We start from the raw sequence: 20,326 nt of genomic DNA on the forward strand, positions 1-20,326 counted from the left end.
CCCCGCGCCCGCGCCCCGCCGTTGGGCCGCGCCGCGCCGGCATGTCGGGCCCCGGGCCGCGGGAGCCGCCGCCTGAGGCGGGCGCGGCGGGCGGCGAGGCGGGCCCCGAGGGCGCGGGCGGCGGGGACGCGGCGCTGGGCGAGTCGGGGCTGAGCTTCACGACCACGGACCTGAGCCTGGTGGAGATGACGGAGGTGGAGTACACGCAGCTGCAGCACATCCTCTACTCGCACATGGAGGCGGCCGACGGCGAGCTCGAGGCGCGCCTCGGCTCGGCGCTGCTGGCCGGCCCGGGCGCGGGCGCGGGCGCGGCGGGCGCGCTGGCCCCGGCGCCGCCCGTGTACCCGGTGCTCTGCCCGCCGCTGGCGGCCGACGCGCCCTGCCTGGGCCACGTCGACTTCCAGGAGCTGCGCATGATGCTGCTGGGCGAGGCGGGCGCGGCCGAGAAGACGCCGGGCGGTGCGGACGGGGCGCGGGCGCGGGCCGACGGCGCGGCCAAGGAGGGCGCGGGCGCCGCGGGGCCCGAGGGCGCGCCCGAGGCCCGGGCCAAGCCTGCGGTGCGCGTCCGCCTGGAGGACCGCTTCAACAGCATCCCGGCCGAGCCGCCGCCGGCGCCGCGCGGCCCCGAGCCCCCCGAGCCCGGCGTGGCGCTCAACAAGTGCGTGCGGGGCGTCGGGCCCCCTGTGGGGACTGGGTGGAGACGGGGAGGGCGTCGGCCGCGCCACCTGCGGGGGTCTGGGTGGAGCGGCGGGGGCCGCAGCCCAGCCACCTGCAGGGTGCGGGAAGGGACCGCCAGCCCGCCTTCTGCCTGGGTGAAAGAGAGGGCTCAACTCCACCACACACGCATCAGGGGTCAGCCTGGCCACTGCAGGGTTTGGGGAGTGTGTGTCAGCGGGGCTGCAGCTGGGCGTGGGTGAAGGGGAGCGGGTAGCTAGCCACACACCGCGTCTTGGTGTCCCCTACTCCGACCCTAAGTCTGGGGTGATCTGAAAGGCATGCTCTGTCACAGCCCCAGGTGGTACCTGTGGGAGGGAATGTGAACTTGAGAAAGAGTTGGAACTTGGGCATAGGTGGCCTTCCTAGAAAAGCCTTTCTGCCTTCCAGAGGGCTGACTCAGATAGGGCATGTGCAGGACCATTTAGGGATTTTGGAGTTCCAAGATAGTCCCAACAGCATGCTGCCCACTTGGTGACCAACCTCCAGGGGTGGCTGTGGAGGAGAATGAGGAGTCTGTTTTTCTTTGTTCCTGGGCGGTGGTTGGGCCCGTCTAGCCCATCTTTAGCAGAGTTTGGTGGATGACCATTGTTTGATGTCAGGCACAGTCACTCCTTCCAGGAGGAGCTGGAGGGGACCTTTCCCAGCAGCACTGCTTGGTGGTTGTGTGAGGGCCTGCAGAGCAGGGCCCCTGCTCCCATCCAGAATAAACGTGTGACCCATTAGTGGGGTAGTAGGTGAATTTCATATTTCCGGAGTTTGTCTGCCACTTATTCTCAGGTTTCTGGGTTTTCTTTTGTCTTGGCAGTTTGGTAACTCTTATTCGACATCCTTCTGAATTAATGAATGTTCCTCTTCATCAGCAACAAAACAAATGTACGACCTTAGTGAAAAATAAAACCGCTGCAGCGACCACTGCTTTGCAGTTCACCTATCCACTGTTCACAAGTGCCTGCTCCACTGGTGGAAATCCCAGCCTTTCACAGACACAGGTGGGAAAATGACCCACCCTTTTGTATTAAACTGGCAGGTTTTAACTTATTTTAGTTACATTCCAAGAATTGTTTTTCCTTTCATAGAATTTAATAACTTTTTATAATGAAGAATGTTTATATGATTGGGGGCTGTGTGAAAATCCTCAGTGAAACAAGTTCTTTGAGTTGCTTACCCATGGCTTGGAGGGTGCTCTGCTACATGCGTTTTGCTTGTGCATTGATGGCCAGGTTAAGCTACACGTTCCTAAGATTCCTCTTGCTTCATTTTTTCAGAGTTCTAGCAACTCGTGTTCTATATTGGAAGCTGCCAAGCACCAGGACATTGGACTGCCCCGAGCATTTTCCTTCTGTTATCAACAGGAAATTGAGTCCACAAAACAGACTTTAGGTAGCAGAAATAAAGCTTTGCCGGAGCAGGTTTGGATTAAAGTGGGAGGTAAGTGATAAAGCAGCAGGCTCTTTCAGCTGTGGGAGGGAGGTGATTTGCACCCCGCGGGGAACAATCCTGTGGGATTCCCCCCTCATCTTCTCACTTTGAATGTTGTTCTGAGTTTTGAACATTGTGTGGAGGACTCTTTGTTGAGGACTTTTTCTTAACAGTAAAATGATAGACTAAGTATTCATTATCTTCATTACTGAAAGTACTTTATAACTTATTTTTATTTCATATACTATGAAGTGGGAGTCTGGAAACTACTGAAATCTTTGAGATGCATAATAGGAGGACACTCTAGGGGGACAGGGATTGACTGGGAGCCAGAGGCCATAAGGATCAGAAAGATTAGGAAAGGAATACGCTGCAGAAAGCATACTTGGTATCCTTGAATGCTCTCAACTCCTTTCTCTGAGAAAAGAATCATTTCTTATGTGTCTCAGGAAGCTAACACTGCTCTGTTACCTTTTCATGACTAAGTAGGCAGGATGGAAAAGGAATGCTACTGCTTTCTCCCCTGTCCTTTCTTTTCCTTGTTAGGACGTTTTATGCAAAAGTACATGCTGACATTTGTAAGGAGTAAAGATGAGCTTTGGAACGGTCCTGTGCTGACACCTGGGTTAAGGAAGGAGATGCCACCAAAGCTTTGGAATGTCCTCCTTAAAATGTTCCACCCTCAGGAAATGTGTGACAGATCCCTCTCTTGGCTTTGTGTAGCGCATGGGACTGCAGGTCACCACCCCTGCTAACTGGATTCCTGCTCTTGGTTTGATGTGACCCTGACATCTTTGTGTAGCATGAAGGCTGTGTTGCCATTTACTGTGCCTTTTGTGGGGAGAGTCACTTCAGGGTGAGGATGTGTTTAATCTTAACCCACCTAAGTTTTGTCCTCTACTCTGAGTATTGCAGTTAAAATATCAGTTGTCATTTTAGAATAATTATATGTAGGGCTGGGGAGATAGCTCAGTCGGTAGAGTGCTTGCCTCGCAAACACAAAGCCCTGGGTTCGATCCCCAGCACCGCAAAAAAAAAAAGATAAGAAAATAGAATAATTATATGTTAAAAAAAAAAAAACCTTTGTTGTAGAAAATATTTCCAGCTTTCTTTTCCATTCTGATTTCAGAAAAAGGGAACAACTTCTTGATTTTGCTATTCATAGATAGCAACACTTGATTTAAAAAGGGAACTTGTGCTGTGCTTGGTGGTACATGCACGTCATCCTGTGACTCAGGAGGCTGAAGCAGGTGGATTGCAAGTTTGAGGCCAGCCTCAGCAACTTAGTGAGACTGTGCCTCAAAATAAAAAGGGCTGGGGATGTGACTCAGGAGTAGAGTGTCCCTGGGTTCAGTCCCCAGTTACTGCAGAAAAAGAAAAAGTGCGTGGGGGTGCTGACGAGGTTGCATTGGTTGCGTAACACTTGGCAGCAGTATTTCATTTCATGGTGGACTTGTGCTCAGTTTGCTTGGAGCTCAGTGCCAGTGCATGTGGAGTCTCTATGCCTCAGCTCCTTATGGTTTCATTTTCTGTGTATGCAATAATGTTTATATCTTGGTTTGAAAATGCCAAAAAATATATTCAGCATTAATAGGTGTAAGTTAAGAAGAATGAAAAATTAAAATACCACTTTTTCCTTCTTTTGCAAAGAAGAAGCGCTTTGTAAACAAGCCATAAATAAGAGGAATCGGAGTAGAATTCGTCAGTTGGACACCAGTGTAGAGCGACGAGCCCTTGGAGAGATTCAGAATGTGGGTGAAGGCTCCACTGCTGCACAGGGTGCCTGGCAGTCCTCAGAGTCCTCGCAGCCAACCCTGGGGGAGCAGACCCAGAGCGGGCCCCAGGGAGGAAGGTCTCAGCGTCGAGAGAGGCATAACCGAATGGAGCGCGACAGGAGGTATGCGCGTTCTCTAGGACTGTCCCGAGGGAGGGCAGGAGCAGCAGTTAGACTGATTTTGCTCTGATCAGGGTCCCCAAGACCAGCCCAGGGTCAGTGATTCACTGACAGACTCAGGGCTGTGACTCACTCTAAGGAAGGGATTCACATGCCTGGGAGAAGACTGGGGACACCAGGTGCAAGCTCCCCAAGTCTCCCAGTGCACACAGGGTGTGTCGTGGCCTCACATGGTGAGGTTGCCAAGCAGGAGAGCTCATCAGATGCAGTGGTTTTGTTGGGGACCCTGCCCGCCCTGCCCAGCACATGGAGGAATTCTGGTCTCCCTAGGCAGGCAGGTGCTCAGGGTAAACCATCTCATGGGTAGAGAGTAGGTGCTGCTGGCCACATCTTAACTTGTTTGCCTGTCTGTTTCTGGGCACCAGCCAAGGGCCAGCCTCATCAGCAGGCCTTGCTGAGTAGAGCAGCCAGGCAGGCCCACTCTTGGCACAGTAGGCAGCTTAGTTTTGCATTTTCTTTGGTTCTTTTAAGAATGTTGAGGAAGGAGGAGGTTTGAATTGCTATTTAAATGGTCTTACTGAGGGTTTTGTGTTCTATGTAGAATTGAGGTGGTTAATTTTTCTATTATAGTGGGTTTCTACAGTGTTTCTCTAATCATAATTAATTAGCTTAGTCTGTATACCAGTTCTGTTTTAGGCTCCGGAAATAGATAACATGGAGTGAGACAGATAATCATCTTTGAAGCTAAATTCTCAAATATCAAGCCAGGGTAGTGCATTGCTTCTTTTTTTTTGGGTGGGGGGTGGGTACCAGGGATTGAATTCAGGGGCACTTGGCCACAGAGCCACATCCCCAGCCCTATTTTGTATTTTAGAGACAGGGTCTCAAGGAGTTGCTTAGCACCTTGCTTTTGCTGAGACTGTCTTTGAACTCATGATCCTCCTGTCTCAGCCTCCTGAGCCACTGGGATTACGGGTGTGTGCCAGTGTGCCTGGTTCAGTCCGTTGCTGCTTTTTTTTTTTTAACATATATATATATATATATATGTGTGTGTGTATATATATATATATATGTATATATACACACACGTGTGTATGTGTACGTTATATATATGGATGTGTAGATGAACAGAATGCCTTTATTTTTAAATTTTTTTTATTTGTAGATGGATACAATATATTTATATTTCTATGTGGTGCTGAGGGTCGAACCCAGGGCCTCACGTGTGCTAGGCAAGTGTCTGTCACAGAGCTACAACCCGAGTCCCACCTTTGCTTCCTGAAGGGCTGTGCTGAAGCTGAGGACATCCCTCCCTTGCACATGTGCGAGCACATTGTGGGACTTCCCTGAACTCGATGTGGGTTCGAAGGGCCTTCTGCACTCTGCCTGCACTGATGTTTAAGAACATTTATCTAATGCCTGCTGATGGTTCGGAAGTGTGGATTCTCACTGTACCACTTAGGAGGGTACTTACAAGTTACCTGCTACAAGTTCTTTTTCTCTTCTCTGGAGTTTCTCACTTATAAAAGGGATGTTATCTACTGCACAGACTTGATCAGATATTAAATGAGCAGATAGCTGAAGGGTCTGGCCCTGTGCCTGGAGGAGCTGGTACATGCCAGCGCTTTTCCCCTTGTGAGGTCTTTAATAAGTTCTGGTGCACAGGTGTAATGATGCCTGATGAAAGCCAGTTGCTAAGTGCCCAGTGTCAACTTATTTAGGACTTCGCATATTGCTGGATGTCATAAATAAAGGTTAAAAACAGTGTAGCAGTAAGACTCAAGTTATGATTTAGATTCTCTCTAAAAAGACTGAGGTCTCAGGATATCAGCAGTGGAGGCCTGCTTCATTTTGTATCCGGGCTCTCGGGATATCTGGTGCTCCAAGTTTCCATTATGGCATTTGGCCCATAGAGAGCGGGCATCACAGCCCTGACAAAAGGAGAGGCTGCCCGGTGAAAGTGCATGCAGTTTTGCTTCCAGGGTCAGGAAGTTTGGTACCATCCCTGGTCTAGAGACTTGGACCTGGCCCATGAGAAGTAAAGGTGGAAAACTGCGCTGGGACTGGGCTCCACCAGGGTGCCATGGGTGCTCTGGCCCCCTGGGGCAGCAGTGGCCTTCAGATGGGAGTGTGGCAGCACAGTGCCGCTGGCTCACGGGTGGTGGGGTGGGGGGCTTCCGGGGGTGCAGGGCGCCTCTGCAGTGCTCAGAGGCTGCTTTGCGAGCTCCAGCTCCAACTCCTTTTAGTGAGATGATGAACTTCCCGTTGCTTGCTTGCTTTGCCAGCTGACTCCTCTGGGTTTTGACTACAGGCGCAGAATCCGCATTTGCTGTGATGAGCTGAATCTTTTAGTTCCCTTCTGCAACGCGGAGACGGATAAGGCAACAACCCTTCAGTGGACCACGGCATTCCTGAAGTACATTCAGGAAAGACATGGGGACTCTCTTAAAAAGGTGAGTGTTTAAATAGGCCAGGTAGATCTTTAGAATTTTGTAAGTCTTACTTATCATTGTTCCAATTTATCCTGTTTTTCCAAGGACAACTCAAACTGCCCTTTGTTTCCTGGAATCTAATGTCACATACCAAGCCCCGTATGAAAGAAGCTCTGCTCATTAGCAATGTAACTTGTCATTTACAAAGTAATGATCCAGCTCAGATTTGTCTGTGTGATGAATGTGTAAATGACGGCCGTGCCAGTTATCAGATAGGGTGAGCACCGCTGCACACAGCACCTCGTGCTGTGGTCTGAGGGGCTCACCGCTGCACACGGCACCTCATGCTGTGGTCTGAGGGGCTCGCAGGTTGTGGTTTTGCCCTTAGAAAACCTGGTGAAAGGCTGAAAGCCAGAGTAGCACACAGCAGAGCAGAAAGGCAGAAGAACATCCCGTGAGTGGCCTGGCCCCAGGTGCTTCCAGAAGGCAGGGCAGACCAGGGAGCCAGGGCTTGCCTGCACTCCTTGCTCTCAGCGGCTGCCGGCTGCCCTGGCCCCACCTGTGCAGCTGTAGGCTGTGATAGCTGGTGAGCCTGCTGGGTTCTGCTGGAACCCAGTGCCTGGTTGGAGTGAGTTCATTTGGTCCCTGGGGCTGCAGAGGAAGTAGGGTCACTCACAGGTGGGTTTGAGCTGTGCCTTGGGGGACCTCTGTGTGCAGTGGTGGCCTCAGAGTTCTGTTGGTCAGTGCTGGCTGTCTTCCCAGGATGAAGAGGCAGTGCAGCACATAAACCCTCTGCATTTTATCTTCCCAAGCTGTTGGCAGTTGCTGCTGTCGACCCAGCAGGAGTTTGCCTGGGGATGGGGCTAAGATGGGTGTGGCAAACCTGGAACCTTCTCAGAAAAGGCGCCTATAGGGGAGAGACCCTCCTATAGCCCTGTGCACTGAGTGGGCCACCTCTTCAGGGCCTTGCAGGGCCTGCTCTTGTCCTTTTCCTGGTCTGTGACCACATGGCATTTACATCTTCAAGTTAGCTAATTTTGTAAGTCCTTTACTTTGAACAATACATTTAATTGCATTTTAAAGCAATATTATGTCAAATTTATTCTAATTGGATCATTTATGGTTATTGATGATGTAGTTGCCTTTTTACATTACTTGTTAGTGGTAGACTGTTGGTTTGTTTCAATAAAATAAAGCTTTAATGTTTTTTAAAATGACTTAGTGTTTGCCTCTGTGTACCTATTTGTAGTCAATTAATATAATTCAAATACAATGAAGATGTTTGTAATTTTTGGAATAAAACAATTTTTAACTATATACTCAAAGACTAGATTACAAACTTACGGTTATTGTGTTTTGTATAATGTTTTCTGGATACTTCTGTAGTGGAGTCTTATTGAACGTGTAGATTGCTTCTGGGTCACATATCCCACCACCAGAACAGGTGGGAGGCGGCCAGTCTGGGTTGCTGGTCCCAGCCTAGCTCATGCACTGGCTTACTTCCATAGTAGCTTCCCCTCTTACCCACATGCATATTTTTTGTTCTTACAGATGCAGTAACGAGAGTGTTAAGTGGGTTTTCTAAGTTATCTTGGTACGCACTTCATTCAACAAGTCTTTCCCACTATAACCAGGTACCTGCTCCAGATTCTGGGGTACCTCGCATAAGACAGCTTCCTGCCGGCAAGGAAGGGGACATCGACACATTAACCCTTGGACAGTGTTGGGTCCTGCCATGGGGTGGGAACCCTGTTGTGGGCCACCCCTACTGTGGGCCAGCGTGGTGGCAGAGGGCTTCTTTGGATTGGGTCGTCACTGAAGGCATCTGGGATGAGCGCAGATGCAAAGAAGGAGCCAGAAGCCCTGAGCCGGGGAGCTGTGGATCTATGGGTCTTTGGGCAGGGGCACCACACACCGTGTTTAAGAGTGCTGCCTGCAGCCACACTGGGGGCCTGAGCACGTGGCAGACAGGCATGGTGGGCCTGGGTGTTCCGAGGTCTCAGGAGCCCCTGAGAGATCTGGGAGGGACATGACATTTTATAGCCATCACTTACTACTGCAGAAGGGGTGGGGTGGGGTGGGCGGGACGGAGAGTGTGGACTGCTAGGAAGCCACAGAGGTGCTGGGCGGGGGAGCTGGGCTCAGCCTGGGCTCATGCTGCACTGGAAGGGCTCAGGGATGCTTGGTCTGGCTTCATCCAGTGACTGGGGAACTGTGAGATGGGGTGGGTGGGCTCAGTGTTCTGGCCTGGGCGTGCTGAGTGTTCAGGGTCTGGAAAGCCTCAGGAGTGTCCAGGAGGTACTGCTAAATGAGTTTGGAGCACATAGGGGATTCCCTAGTGTGCGAGGAGCTTCAGTAGCACGGTGATTGATGCCTGTGTGCCCACCTCCTGGACGTAGCCATCGACACTGAGCATCTTTACCACACACACACTTTAGAGAGACTCAGACATGAACCTTCATCTTGAAATATTTCTACGTGCAACTCAAAGATAGCCACCCTGATGTGACCCAAGCCCTTGTCTGCGCATGGGGCTGATGGCAGCTCTCTCATTTGCTCTGATGTGCAATCCCTATTCATATTTTCCCAAAATGGTTTTCTTTTTTGGTACCAGGGATTGAACCCAGGTGTGCTCTACCACTGAGTAACATCCTTAGCCCTTTTTATTTTGAGACAGGGTCTCACTAAGTTACTGAGGCTGACCTGGAACTTGTGATCCTCCTCCCCAACCTCCCAAGTCACCGGGACCACAGGTGTGCGCCATAACGCCCAGCTCCAAACTATTCTTGAAACTGCTTCTGTAGCTGTTCTTTTTCCCGCAGTCCAGCATCCAGCCGTGGATCATGTGTTGCATTTGATTCTGTTTTTCAGTCCATAAGCTACAGCAGTTGCACTGCACCCTCAGCTGTCTATCACAGCATTGAGGTTTTGAAAACATCAGGCCAGTTCTCTGTAGCGCCCCACCTTCGGGATTTGTACCACTTATGGTAATCTTGAGCTATGGTGTAATTTCAACTGCACAGGAAAATCCCAAGAAGAGTGCACAGAGCCCCTAGTGTACCTGCCCAGGGTCACCGAGCCCCCAGTCGCCCTGTGCCCTCCATTGTCTCTCCAATCTTTGTGACTTTCTGAATGGTTTGAGGGCGAGTTGAGACACCACGCCTCCCATACCTCTCTCCACTGTGTGCCTTTCCAGAAGAAGGGTGTCATCTTAGGTAGCCTGAGCACAGTGGTCACAGGCAAAGCCTCTCACACCAGCACGCTGCTGGACCCTGTCCCACTATCCTCTGTGGCTTTTGCCCAGTCGGAATCCGAGGCAGGATTGCTGGTGATGGTTGTGAGAGGCGGTTCCAGGTTCCTGGCAGAGGGGCCCCTCTTTCTTCCTGTCCACAGCTCTGCTTCCTCTCTCCTACCTGCCTTTGTCACTGAGGCCCCACCCCATGCTGTCTGAAGTCGGCCTGGCTGCTTTCTCCCTCTGGCCACCTGGGACTGGCTCTTGCCTTCCTCTCACTTCCCCTACTGATGGCTGCTGTTTCTCCAATTGTCCTCCCACGGGGGCTCCATGTCCCCTGTCAGCACCTGCCTGTTTCTTTGCTTTCTTTTGTTGCCAGCTTAAAGGCGCAGTCTGTCCCCTTCTCCCCTGTCCTCAGATCTACTCCCAGCAGCCTTTGACGGCTGTTCCCTGTGCTGTTCAGCCAGAGATGGGCCCACGGCTGGCTCCACAGACACCCCTTTGCTTCAGCACCTGCTTCTAAGACATTGCCCTCCTGGTGTTAGCTTCCTCTCTGGGCCTGCGGTCTCTTCTCCCTGGCTTCTCAATGATGGGGTGCCTCGACTTGGCCGTGTCCTGGGACTGGAGCAGCCAAGGGAACTGGAAAGTCTCCCCATCTGTGCAGCACCCCCCCATCCCTGTAGTCAGGGGCGCCTCCCCTGCTACATGGCCCGTGTCTCTGCAGGCCCAGAGCCCCTGCTCCAGACTCCAGTCAGGACCCTGGCCTTCCACTCCCAGGCCACAGGATAGGTTGCTGTCTTGGGTGGGCAACCTGTGGAGACCTGTGCCTGGTCCTGCTGAACACCATCTCACCTTGCAGAGCCTCCTGTGGGTCTGTGTGCTGCTAACGCACCCACCTGCCAGCACTGCTTGTCGGGCCCTGGGAACAGCTGAGACTCCTGTCACTGCACCTTCTAAGGTGCCATCCTCATGGACAGACCTTTAATTATGTGACCAGTGGAGTGTGTGGATCATTTAAGTGCATCCTTTATGATCTTGCCCGCATAAAGCCCCTTCTGCAAGAGACCCAAACCAGATAAGTAATACTCAACCAGCACGTGCCACCCCACAGATGTTAGGGTTGCTGCAAACTGCCCCTATGTGTGCGGGCAGCTCTGGATGTCAGGGGAAGATGGCACCCACAACTGCTGCTGCCTTCAAGGGAGTCCAGGGGCCGATCCAGAGCCCACAGAAGTCCAGAGCCACAACTCCCCCAAATGGAGGAGCAGGCCAGCAGCACACATCTGTGCTCAGAAAGGTGGATGAAATGGTCGGCAGCTCGCACTTCAGCTGAGGCTGTCAGGCTGTTCCATGGCTGTTGGCTGCAGGCCACAGCCTGAGTTTAGTGACTTGGACACTGTGTGACTTAATTACTGCAAGTTTTGAACTGTCTTTGTAGGAGCAGGGTTGGCACATACAGCAACACGGAAGCTGGAAGATGGGGTCACACTTGGCTGGCTCCTCTGGGAGCTCGCTGCTTGAAGGCCTGTTTCATGTGGATTTGAACATGCCACAAGAAGCATCCTCAGCTGCCACACACAGCCCCAGCTTCTAGATGGCAGAGTGAGCCAAGACTGTGTTGTGACCTGTTGTGAAAGTAAAGCGCTTTGGAAAAGTGCCCCTGGCTCTGCGTGCTGCTGAGTGGGCCTGCTGTGCCTGTGGCCTCTCCAGCCCCGCTCTGCGCCTGTTCTGCACACTTGCTGCACAGCCAGTTCTGGTCTTGTTCCTTCACTCTGTTGACTTGTGTGTGGAGTCATTAGTGGTTTTTTTCTGTGATAATTTGCTTTTAATTATTTAAAAGCCTAATGTCTTTTTTCCTTTTTTTTTTTTTTGACGTCTCAAGTTGAAAGTTTGCTTCATTTGTTTTCAATCTTGCTTTCTAATTAATGCATTTAAAGCAAATTTCTGTCTCAGTTCTCTTTGAAAATATCCTATAGGTTGGAGTTGGAGTATTTTACACACACAACCACAAACACACACACACACACACAATTTCTCAGACTGTGCACGTATATACACACAGTCTCTTGAGTAATTTTTGTTTACCTCTTCAGTGTATGATTTCTCTGGAAGTAGATTTCTGATTTTCCATGTTTGTAGGATCTTTTTTTTTCTTCCCAGTACCAAGGATTGATCCCAGGTCTTACTACATGCTAGGCAGTTGCTCTCCCACTGAGCTACATCCCAAGCCGCCTTTTTTAAATTTTGAGGTGGGATCTCCCTAAGTTTTATGTGCTTCTAGACAGAGCCTTACCATGTTGCCCAGGCTGACCTCGAGCTCCTGGGCGCAAGCAGTCTTCCTGCCTCAGCCTCCTCCATAGCTGAAACTGCAGGGGCGCCACCATGCCAGCTCAGGCTGAGATGAGTGAGATTCACACCTCTCCTGTCATTCTCCTCCGTCTGTCTGTTTCAGAGACCAGTGTGGACATCTCCCCTGATTGGATTTGTCAAAGACCCTTAGTCCTCTGGTATTTACTGAATTTGTACTCAACTGTTGTTAGATATGCACAAATGCCCATCTGTCCTTCCTCTGAGTGGCTTCTTTGATCACCTTGGGATATCCTTTGTTTCTTTTAAACCTTCACCTTTAACTCTGTCTGGACACAGACTACACAGTTTTCTTTCTTTTAACAACTTCCTGATATATTTTCCAAGATATACTTAGACCCATCTTTTTTTTTTCCCTCTAACAAATAGTTTTTATCATCGGAATTATAGTTAAAAATCTAATGTGAATATTTCCTTTGGTCAGATGTCATTTCAAAATGTTTTGATAAATTGTAAAAAGCCTTTAAAACTCAGCTGTTTGTGTTTTATTGAGAATAGATGCTGATTAAGTGTGATGATATTCCACAGCTTACATACTGGAGCACGCTGCTCATTTCACTCTTTCACACCTGGCTCCCAGCATGCTGGTCCCAGGGGCCTGCCAGAGCCCAGCTGGAAGTATAGTATAACCACCCTGCCCCACTTCACAGTGGAACAGAGGCTGCACTCGCCTCGTCACTGGGAGAAAATGGCTAAGAAAATCTCTCAAAAGTACTTTCTTATGTGAGAAATCAGTTCTTCCTTCTTTTTTGACTGTCATGTAGTTATTCTAAAAGGTAAATTCTACCTTGCCAAATATAGGCAGACATCTTGTATTTATGCTTCAGATGCAGGCTAATAGGACAGTTCATCAGAGGCATCCCAATGCCTGGTTTCAAAACTAGCTGCAGAGGCACAGTGAGCAAAACATTGTACTGGCTTAAAAACAAGCACATGGATCAATGGAGCAGAGAACCAGAAGGAACCCACACATCTGCAGCCGCTGAATCTCAACAAAGGTGCCAAAATTATGCATTGGAGCAAGGACAGCCTCCTCAACAAATGGTGCTAGGAAACTGGACCCCACATGTAGGAGATCAAAACTTGGCCCCCATCTCTTGTCGTGTACAAAAACCAACTCAAAATGGATCAAACATCTAAAATAGTAAGACTCAAAACTCTGAAATTATTAGAAGAAAACAAAACACTTTAAGTCAACTGTATAGGCAGTGAAATTCTGGATAGGACCCCAAAAGCACAGGAACCAAAGCAAAAATTGACATCAAACTAAAAAACTTCTGCTCAGCCAAGGAAACAGTCAACAGGTGAAGAGACAGTCCACAGGATGGAATATGTCCAGCTATTCATCTGACAGAGTTAATAGCAAAATATGTGAGGAACTCAAGGAACTTAACAAAGTGATCCAGCTGAAAAATGGGCAAATTTCTTTTTTTCAAAAGAAGAAATACAAATGGCCAAAAAATATGTGAAAAAATATTCCATGTCATTAGCTCTCAGGGAAATGCAAATTAAAACTGCAATAAGATGTCATCCCACCCCAGAGTGGTTATTAAAAAATAACAAATACTATAAAGATATGGAGAAAAAGAATTTTTCTATCCTTTTGGTAGAAATGTCAATTAGTTACAACCACTATGGAGAACAGCATGGAGGGTCCTAAAAAAATCTAATAAGCTGGGCATGGTGGCACATACATGTGATCCTAGTGAGTTGGGAGGCTGAGGCAGGGGAGATCCCAAGTTCAAGGCCAGTCTCAGCAACTTAGGCCATCTCAAAAAAAAAAAAAAAAAAAAAAAAAAAAAAAAAAAAGGTGGGGGGCTGGATATGCAGTTCAGTGGTAGAATGTCCCTGGATTTAATCCCCAGTACACACATAGATGTACCATGTAATCCTGCTATCCCACTTCTGGGTATATATCCAAAAGAAATGAAATTAGCATACCAAAGAGATTCCTTCACACCCATGTTTATTGTGGCACTATTGACTAGTTGAGACAGAATCAGCCTAGGTGCCCATCAACATGGCATGGATAAAGAAAATGTGGTACATATACACTGAAATATTATTTAGCTGTAAAAAAGAATGAACTGTCATTTACAGCAAAATGGATGAAACTGGAGGATGTAAATACACAGACTCAGAAAAAAGTACTACAGGGTCTCTCTGTATAGAAGCTAAACAAAATTGACCTGAGAGTGGAATTACCAGAGTTTGGGAAGTGGGGTTGTGGACAGAGGGATGCTGGATTTGAGCAGTGCACGCTGCATGCATGTCTTCAAATATCACACTGAACCACATTAATATGTGCAACTAGTACATGTTCATAAAAATCAACTTTTAACATGTGATTCTTCTTAAATTGCATCTTAAAACCTCTTGAAGTTTTGGGAGAAAATTAGAGTATTTATATGCAAATATGGCTTCTGAATGTAGGTGATAGTTGCAAATGGCAGATTGTTTTGGTGAAATGTCACTTGAAGTGTGATTAGGTGGATTAGAACTACTGCAGATGATCCGGAAGCTAAATCAGTGGCAGCGGGGCACCTATGCTTCTCCTCCTAGCCTTGAGTTAAATATAAACTACAGCAATTCAGCAACAAGAGACATACATTTTAAAATGGGCAACAGGCTTGAATAGACCTTTCTCCAGAGATGCTTATGTGAATGCCAGTAAGTCTATGCAGCGTTACTGGTCATTAGGCAACTGCACATCAAAATCAAGGAGAAGCTACTTCATCTGGATGGCTATCACCAATAAGCAGAAAGTAACAAGTGGTGGCAAAGACAAGGAGAAATGGGAACCCTGTGCGTTGTTGGGGAACACGAAATGGTAGAGCCACTGTGGAAAAGAGTATGGTGGCCTCTCAAAGACTCGAACAGAATTGCCATGTGTTCCAGCAGCTCCACCTCCAAGTAGAAACCTGAAGGAACTGGAAATGGGACCCAAGCTGACAATGTCTGTGAGCCTCCACAGCAGCACTGCTCCCAGGCCCAGCGTGGAAGCAACCCAAGTGCCACCAGCTGGTGACGGCGAACAAAGTGTTCTATGTACACCCAAAACATGTTCCGCGTCAGGAGTGAAGTCTGACACGCTACAACCCCGCGACCCTTTACCAAAGACTGACGTGGTGTGATGGCGCTCCGTGGCTCCTCTCCCAGAGGAGCTCCAAGTGGAGATCCGGGAGGTGGAGCGTGGTCCGGGGCTGGGACTTGGTGTTTGATGAGGCCAGTTTCTGGGAAGCATGGGAAAAGCCACTGGTGATCGCTGCAAAATAAGGTGAATGTTCTTAACACCACAGAAAACTTACACATGGTCAAAATGGAAAACTTTGTTACATCTACTTTACCACAATAAAAAACATAACCAACCATCCTAATTGGAACAAGTTATACTCCATGTATAATATTTCAAAATATACTTTACTGTCATGTATATATAAAAAGAACAAATAAATCAACCTTTATTTACTTGAACAGAACACGCTATGCTTTAAAAAAACGCAAATTTCCAAATATGCCCCAAAATGGAGAGAATAATGGACTCCCAGTTCCCTGGAACTTGGCTCCCAGCATGACTTTGTTTACCCATTCTCCCCATCCTTCTCCCTCACCCAGACATTTTAAAGCGGTTCCCAACACCTCATCTCACTCACAGACTCCCCGAGAAGGAAAGGGCTGTTCAAAATGTAACCACCAATCAAAATCATAGTGGAATACAGGCGTTCCTTGACACCCGTCTTTGCCTGGATTCCTCCTGTCAGTTCACAAATGTCTTTACAGTTGGTTTATTTGAATTGGGATCCAAATATTGCATTTGCTTGACAGCACTTAAACACACTTTCATCTAAAATAGTTTCCAAGCCCTTCCTCTTTTCCTTGCCATTTGACTTATTGAAGAGTTGATAATTTGTCCTGTACCCTATAGATTTTTCCACATTCTGTATTTTGCAAATTCATGGTAGTGACTAACATCTTTTGTTTCCTATTTCTGTAAACTCTGGCCAGGCTGGGCTTGAGGGAGTCCAGGCAGGAGGCCTGTGGCACTTGTCCTCAGAGCTCTGGTTTGTGAGACTGAGACCCCCTAGCGCCCAGGGGGTTAACCTGACTTGACCATTAAAATTGGGGCCTTTTGAAAAGTGGAGAGCAGCAGGGTGTCCGGAGCGGGGACCCACTGCTGTCCTTGGGAGCAGCTCTTTATCTGACCACATATAGAGCCATCTTAGTGCCCACACCTAACGCCTGCCTGCAATGGGATGCTCACCAGCGCGTGGGAGGGGAGGGCCCGCTGCTGTTGAGCGGGTGTAGATGCTCCTGCCGTGCACTTCAAGATGCTTAAAGTAGTGTGCTTTCTGTTAATGTAACTTATACAATAAAAAATGATGGCTGCTTTTACAGTTTGGTCAGACATGTTGAGAACTGATTTGGAAAAGCTAAATGAGAATACATGTGCAGGGTGACTGCTCTTGGGGAAAGTGAACCCGTTCCTGTTACAGCCACCCCTTAAATGGCGACATCTGAAAGCCGTGTGTTTTGAAGTAGTTTACATAGCTCCTTCTATGGACCTTTTGTGCCTTTGAAGATAGCAGTGTTCACGTCCTATGAATCCAGTGCATTAACCATCACTTCTCGACTTTAGGAATTTGAGAGTGTGTTTTGCGGTAAAACTGGCAGAAGGCTAAAGCTGACCAGACCGGACTCCTTGGTGGCCTGTCCTGCACAGGGCAGTCTGCAGAGCAGCCCTGCGATGGAGATCAAGTGACCGGACTGAACAGGGACCCTGGGAGTAAACAGCCGTTCCTGCGACCCACGCACCAGTTCCACCACCTGGAGCTCCACCCTGATGGCCTGACGCAGAGGGACCTGGCTCGCGATGGGACTCCAGTAGGGACTTTGGGAGCACATTGTGTAAAAGTATTTATCTAGAACAGAGTACTTCTCCATTAATGTCCTCTTAGACCTTTTGGGGATGAAGACATCTTGATAATGAGTAAGTCATTTTTCAATTATCTGTCTGATTCCATCATGTTTTTTTAACATGATAACTTGAAAAATTAACATCCTTTCTAATTTCCTTAGTCTTAAAAGGTACATTTCTTTTTACTTATTTTATTTACATTTTAAATATGCCCCCTTAGCAATTGGAAGAAGGTAAATTGTTCTTAACTACTAGTTTGGAAATTTTATTTCATTTGTTATATCATTCCCCCTTGTAATTATTTCCAACCTCATGTACTCTGTATTGCAAAATACAGTACTATTTTAAAACTTTTGCCAAAAATTTTCCAGAGACTTTCTTTAAAGCTACTTTTTTTCCATAAAAAGTAAAACATTTTCTTGGTAGATTGCTTAAACGCCCACATTTCCATATTGCCAGTCATTACTTTGCTTGTAATAAAGTGCATGTTTGGAGCGGAGTTTCCCAGTGCGTGGCTTTATTACGACAGATGGTTCTACAGACCTTGGCACAGTGCACAGTCACCTTCAATAAATACTGTCAGTTGGAGACACAAATATGTACACAGGAAGCGGGTAAAGCGTGTGGACTTGTATGGAGGACACAGTGCATTGAATGACCTGGTTTTTGTTACAGTGTAGCCAGTCACTAATCTGAAGACAATATATCATTTTATTGGATTCAGGGTCTTTACACTGATGCCATGTAAACAGGTCACTGAGTGTCTTCTAGCTCGTGGGATTGGACAGGCTCTGCAGGTGGAACCTGCACCCCTCCCGATGTGGGCTTCGCTTCCTTCCAGAGGGCCTGTGTCTGAGGTATGCTATTGCAGATGGACGGCCGCTGTAAATACTGCAGAGACAGGCCGTGGCCATGCGCCGGCAGCCGCCATCGAGGGAGCAGTGGGCAGGCCTCGGAGGCCTCCTGGCTGACCAGCCGGTGGTGCTGGTTGCTCCTGACAGCTATGTCACTGCCCGTCAGAGCCTCTTGCTCAAATTGCCACCGCCGCTTCTCATTTCCTCGAGTTCTCCTTCACGAGCTCCGAGCGCCTGACTTTTCCCCACCTCCTCCGAGCATAGCTCCTTGACAGGCTGAGGTGTCACAGATCCCTGGAGTCCCCTGAGCCCCAACTGCACCAGGAAGGCCAGGATCACCAGGAAGTCCAGGCTCGCCATGAGCACCATCTCGGCCGTCTTTGCTGATGCCAGGGACACCCTGTGGCCCTGCAGAAAAGGAGGCTGGGATTAGAGGCTAGAGGGGCCTGAAAAGCAGCAGCAGTTCACCTTCCTGGCCATACTAACCCGCCTCTCTGCACTGGCTAATTTCCCAACTGGGGAACAGCCCAAGGGGAGGACAGCTGGGTCAAGAGGCTGGCCAGGGAAGAGGCAGGCGGGAGGGGCAGGTGCAGGGGGCGGTGGGGCACAGGCGGGTCAGGGGTGGAGTCTGGGTGGTCCTGAAGGTGTAGCCACTCCAGGGACATGTGAAGAGTGGGTTTGGGACATGCGGGAGGAAGCAGGCGTGGCAGGAACAGGGCTGTGGAGCTCAGGGCTGCGGAGCTCAGGGCAGCGACCGCCTCCCAGGGTGCCTGGCAGCTGTTCACCCGGGACCTGCGCCTGCACGTGGTGTCCACCAGGAATGGCCACTCGGTGACACCTAAGCCACACAGATGCAAGGAGGGCTGTGGAGCCGGGCTGCTCTGCCCCACTGGGGCACGCAGAAGCCTGGGGTCCTGCTCCAGTGACCCCGCGAGGTCGTCTTGCCCACGCCTGGAGGCCAGGACGTGGGGCCTGGCCCTGGCTGGGGATAGCAACACCAGCTCCTCATCAGAGCATCCACTTCGAACATTAAAATGGACACATTCAATGTACATGTGGGTCAGTTTTGAGAAAATTGTTAGAGTTTGACCAAAATAGATACTAAATAACTTTAGGCAGGATTTAATCAAACCTACTTAGCTGAAATAGATATAGGAAGGTATGTTGATTGACTGAACTTCTGCAGAGTGAAGTCTTATTTTCCCCCCAGTTCTGGGGTTGAATCCAGGGGCACTTTACCACTGAGCTACATCCCCAGCCCTTTTACTTTTTTATTTTGATCCAGGTTCTTGCTAAGTTGCCGAGGCTACCCTGCCTCGGGGACTGGCCATCCCCTGCCTCCCTCCCTTGTTGGGGGATCACAAGCCCCCAGCTGATGCTAACGTGGTTACTAAGAGAGTTCCTAATCTTGCCTCTAAGAATGCTTTGCCAAGCCAGGCATGGTGGCGAAGCCTGTAATTCCTGTGGCTTGGGAGGCTGAGGCTGGAGGATTGTGAGTTCAAAGCCAGCCTCAGGAAGTTAGTGAGGCCTATGCAACTTAGTGAGACCCAGCTTCTAAATAAAATATGAAAAAGGACTGGTTTGGTTCAGTGGTTAGGCACCCCTAGGTTCAATCCCAGGTGCCAAATTAGGAAAAAAAAAAAAAAAAAAAAGCTTAGCCAAATGACAACAAACCATTTCCTTTTAAGAAAATGAGCCATGTTCATGACCCCAGCATCCCCCATATAAACCCTGTGGATGACAGTGGCCTCCTACCTTGGAGCCCCTGGTCTCCAGCAGGCCCGTCCAGCCCTGCACCTGCTGCACCCTTGTCTCCTCTGTCACCCTGGCTTCCTGCGATGAGGGAGGACACAGGTGCATGGTTAGAACAGCTGCCACAGCCGGCACGGTGGCCGTGCTGGAGCCCACCTTATCACAAACAGGGTGCCACCTTTGGCACCCCTCAGGGAGTGCAGACGCCCACAGTTGGTCTCAGGGGAGTCTGAGAGGTGCCCACCTGGCCCACGGCTGGCATCAACCTCGCCCACCTCTGCAGCCTCTGGATGGCAGGCTGGTTCTGTTAGAGTCGTGTGTCCATTTGGCATTCAAGCTTTCTGTATGACTCTGAACCATGTGTCACCCAAGAGTAATCTAAAGTGTCCCGAGTTGGCATTCAAGCTTTCTGTACGACTCTGAAGCATGTGTCACCCAAGAGTAATCTAAAGTGTCCCTAGTTGCCTCCCTCAAGTCGTCTGCCTCTGTGCTGTGTGGATGAGTGGCAGGGGGTGTGTTAAAACCTTCATCTTGACAGCTGTCAACACTGGCCTGTGGGTTCTGGAGCTGGGTGTTGGAGGCACAGTTCTCCCAGGAGTCTGCCCTGCAGACTGAACCGGGTTGGTACTCAGCCATGAGGCAGAGGCATCCCTGGTGCCCATGGTGTCAGCCCTGCCTTTGTTCAGCTGTGACTTGTGTGCCTCCTGGAGTAGATGAGAAGCATGGGCAGGATTGGCAGTGGGT

General features: G+C 49.3%; 2 protein-coding genes across 7 annotated transcripts in view; one reads left to right on the plus strand and one right to left on the minus strand.

Annotated features, from left to right (window-relative positions):
• Positions 1-17,475, plus strand: Tcfl5 (transcription factor like 5). 5 transcript variants are annotated; one of them, XM_047539203.1, is made up of 7 exons: positions 1-658; positions 1,523-1,706; positions 1,983-2,145; positions 2,683-2,874; positions 3,787-4,033; positions 6,342-6,483; positions 16,698-17,475. In XM_047539203.1, the coding sequence occupies exons 1-7, from the start codon at positions 42-44 to the stop codon at positions 16,818-16,820; spliced, it is 1,668 nt and encodes a 555-aa protein (XP_047395159.1). In that variant the 5' UTR covers positions 1-41; the 3' UTR covers positions 16,821-17,475. The 5 variants fall into 5 exon arrangements, with proteins under 5 accessions (XP_047395159.1, XP_047395160.1, XP_047395161.1 ...); XM_047539204.1 differs by having other exon boundaries at positions 3,790-4,033; XM_047539205.1 differs by lacking the exon at positions 16,698-17,475 and adding an exon at positions 7,225-7,702 and having other exon boundaries at positions 2-658.
• Positions 16,923-20,326, minus strand: part of Col9a3 (collagen type IX alpha 3 chain) — a 21,390-nt gene continuing 17,986 nt past the window's right edge. The window contains exons 31-32 of one of the 2 annotated variants that reach the window (XM_047539202.1): positions 19,586-19,663; positions 16,923-18,238 (exon numbers count right to left, since the gene is read on the minus strand). In XM_047539202.1, coding sequence (XP_047395158.1) covers positions 18,048-18,238; positions 19,586-19,663 — 269 coding nt within the window. In that variant the 3' untranslated portion in view covers positions 16,923-18,047. The remainder of the gene's footprint in view (positions 18,239-19,585; positions 19,664-20,326) is intronic. The other variant, XR_007107028.1, reaches the window with a different exon arrangement.

Source organism: Sciurus carolinensis, chromosome 2 (genome assembly GCF_902686445.1).
Source record: "Sciurus carolinensis chromosome 2, mSciCar1.2, whole genome shotgun sequence".
Classification (NCBI taxonomy): domain Eukaryota; kingdom Metazoa; phylum Chordata; class Mammalia; order Rodentia; family Sciuridae; genus Sciurus; species Sciurus carolinensis.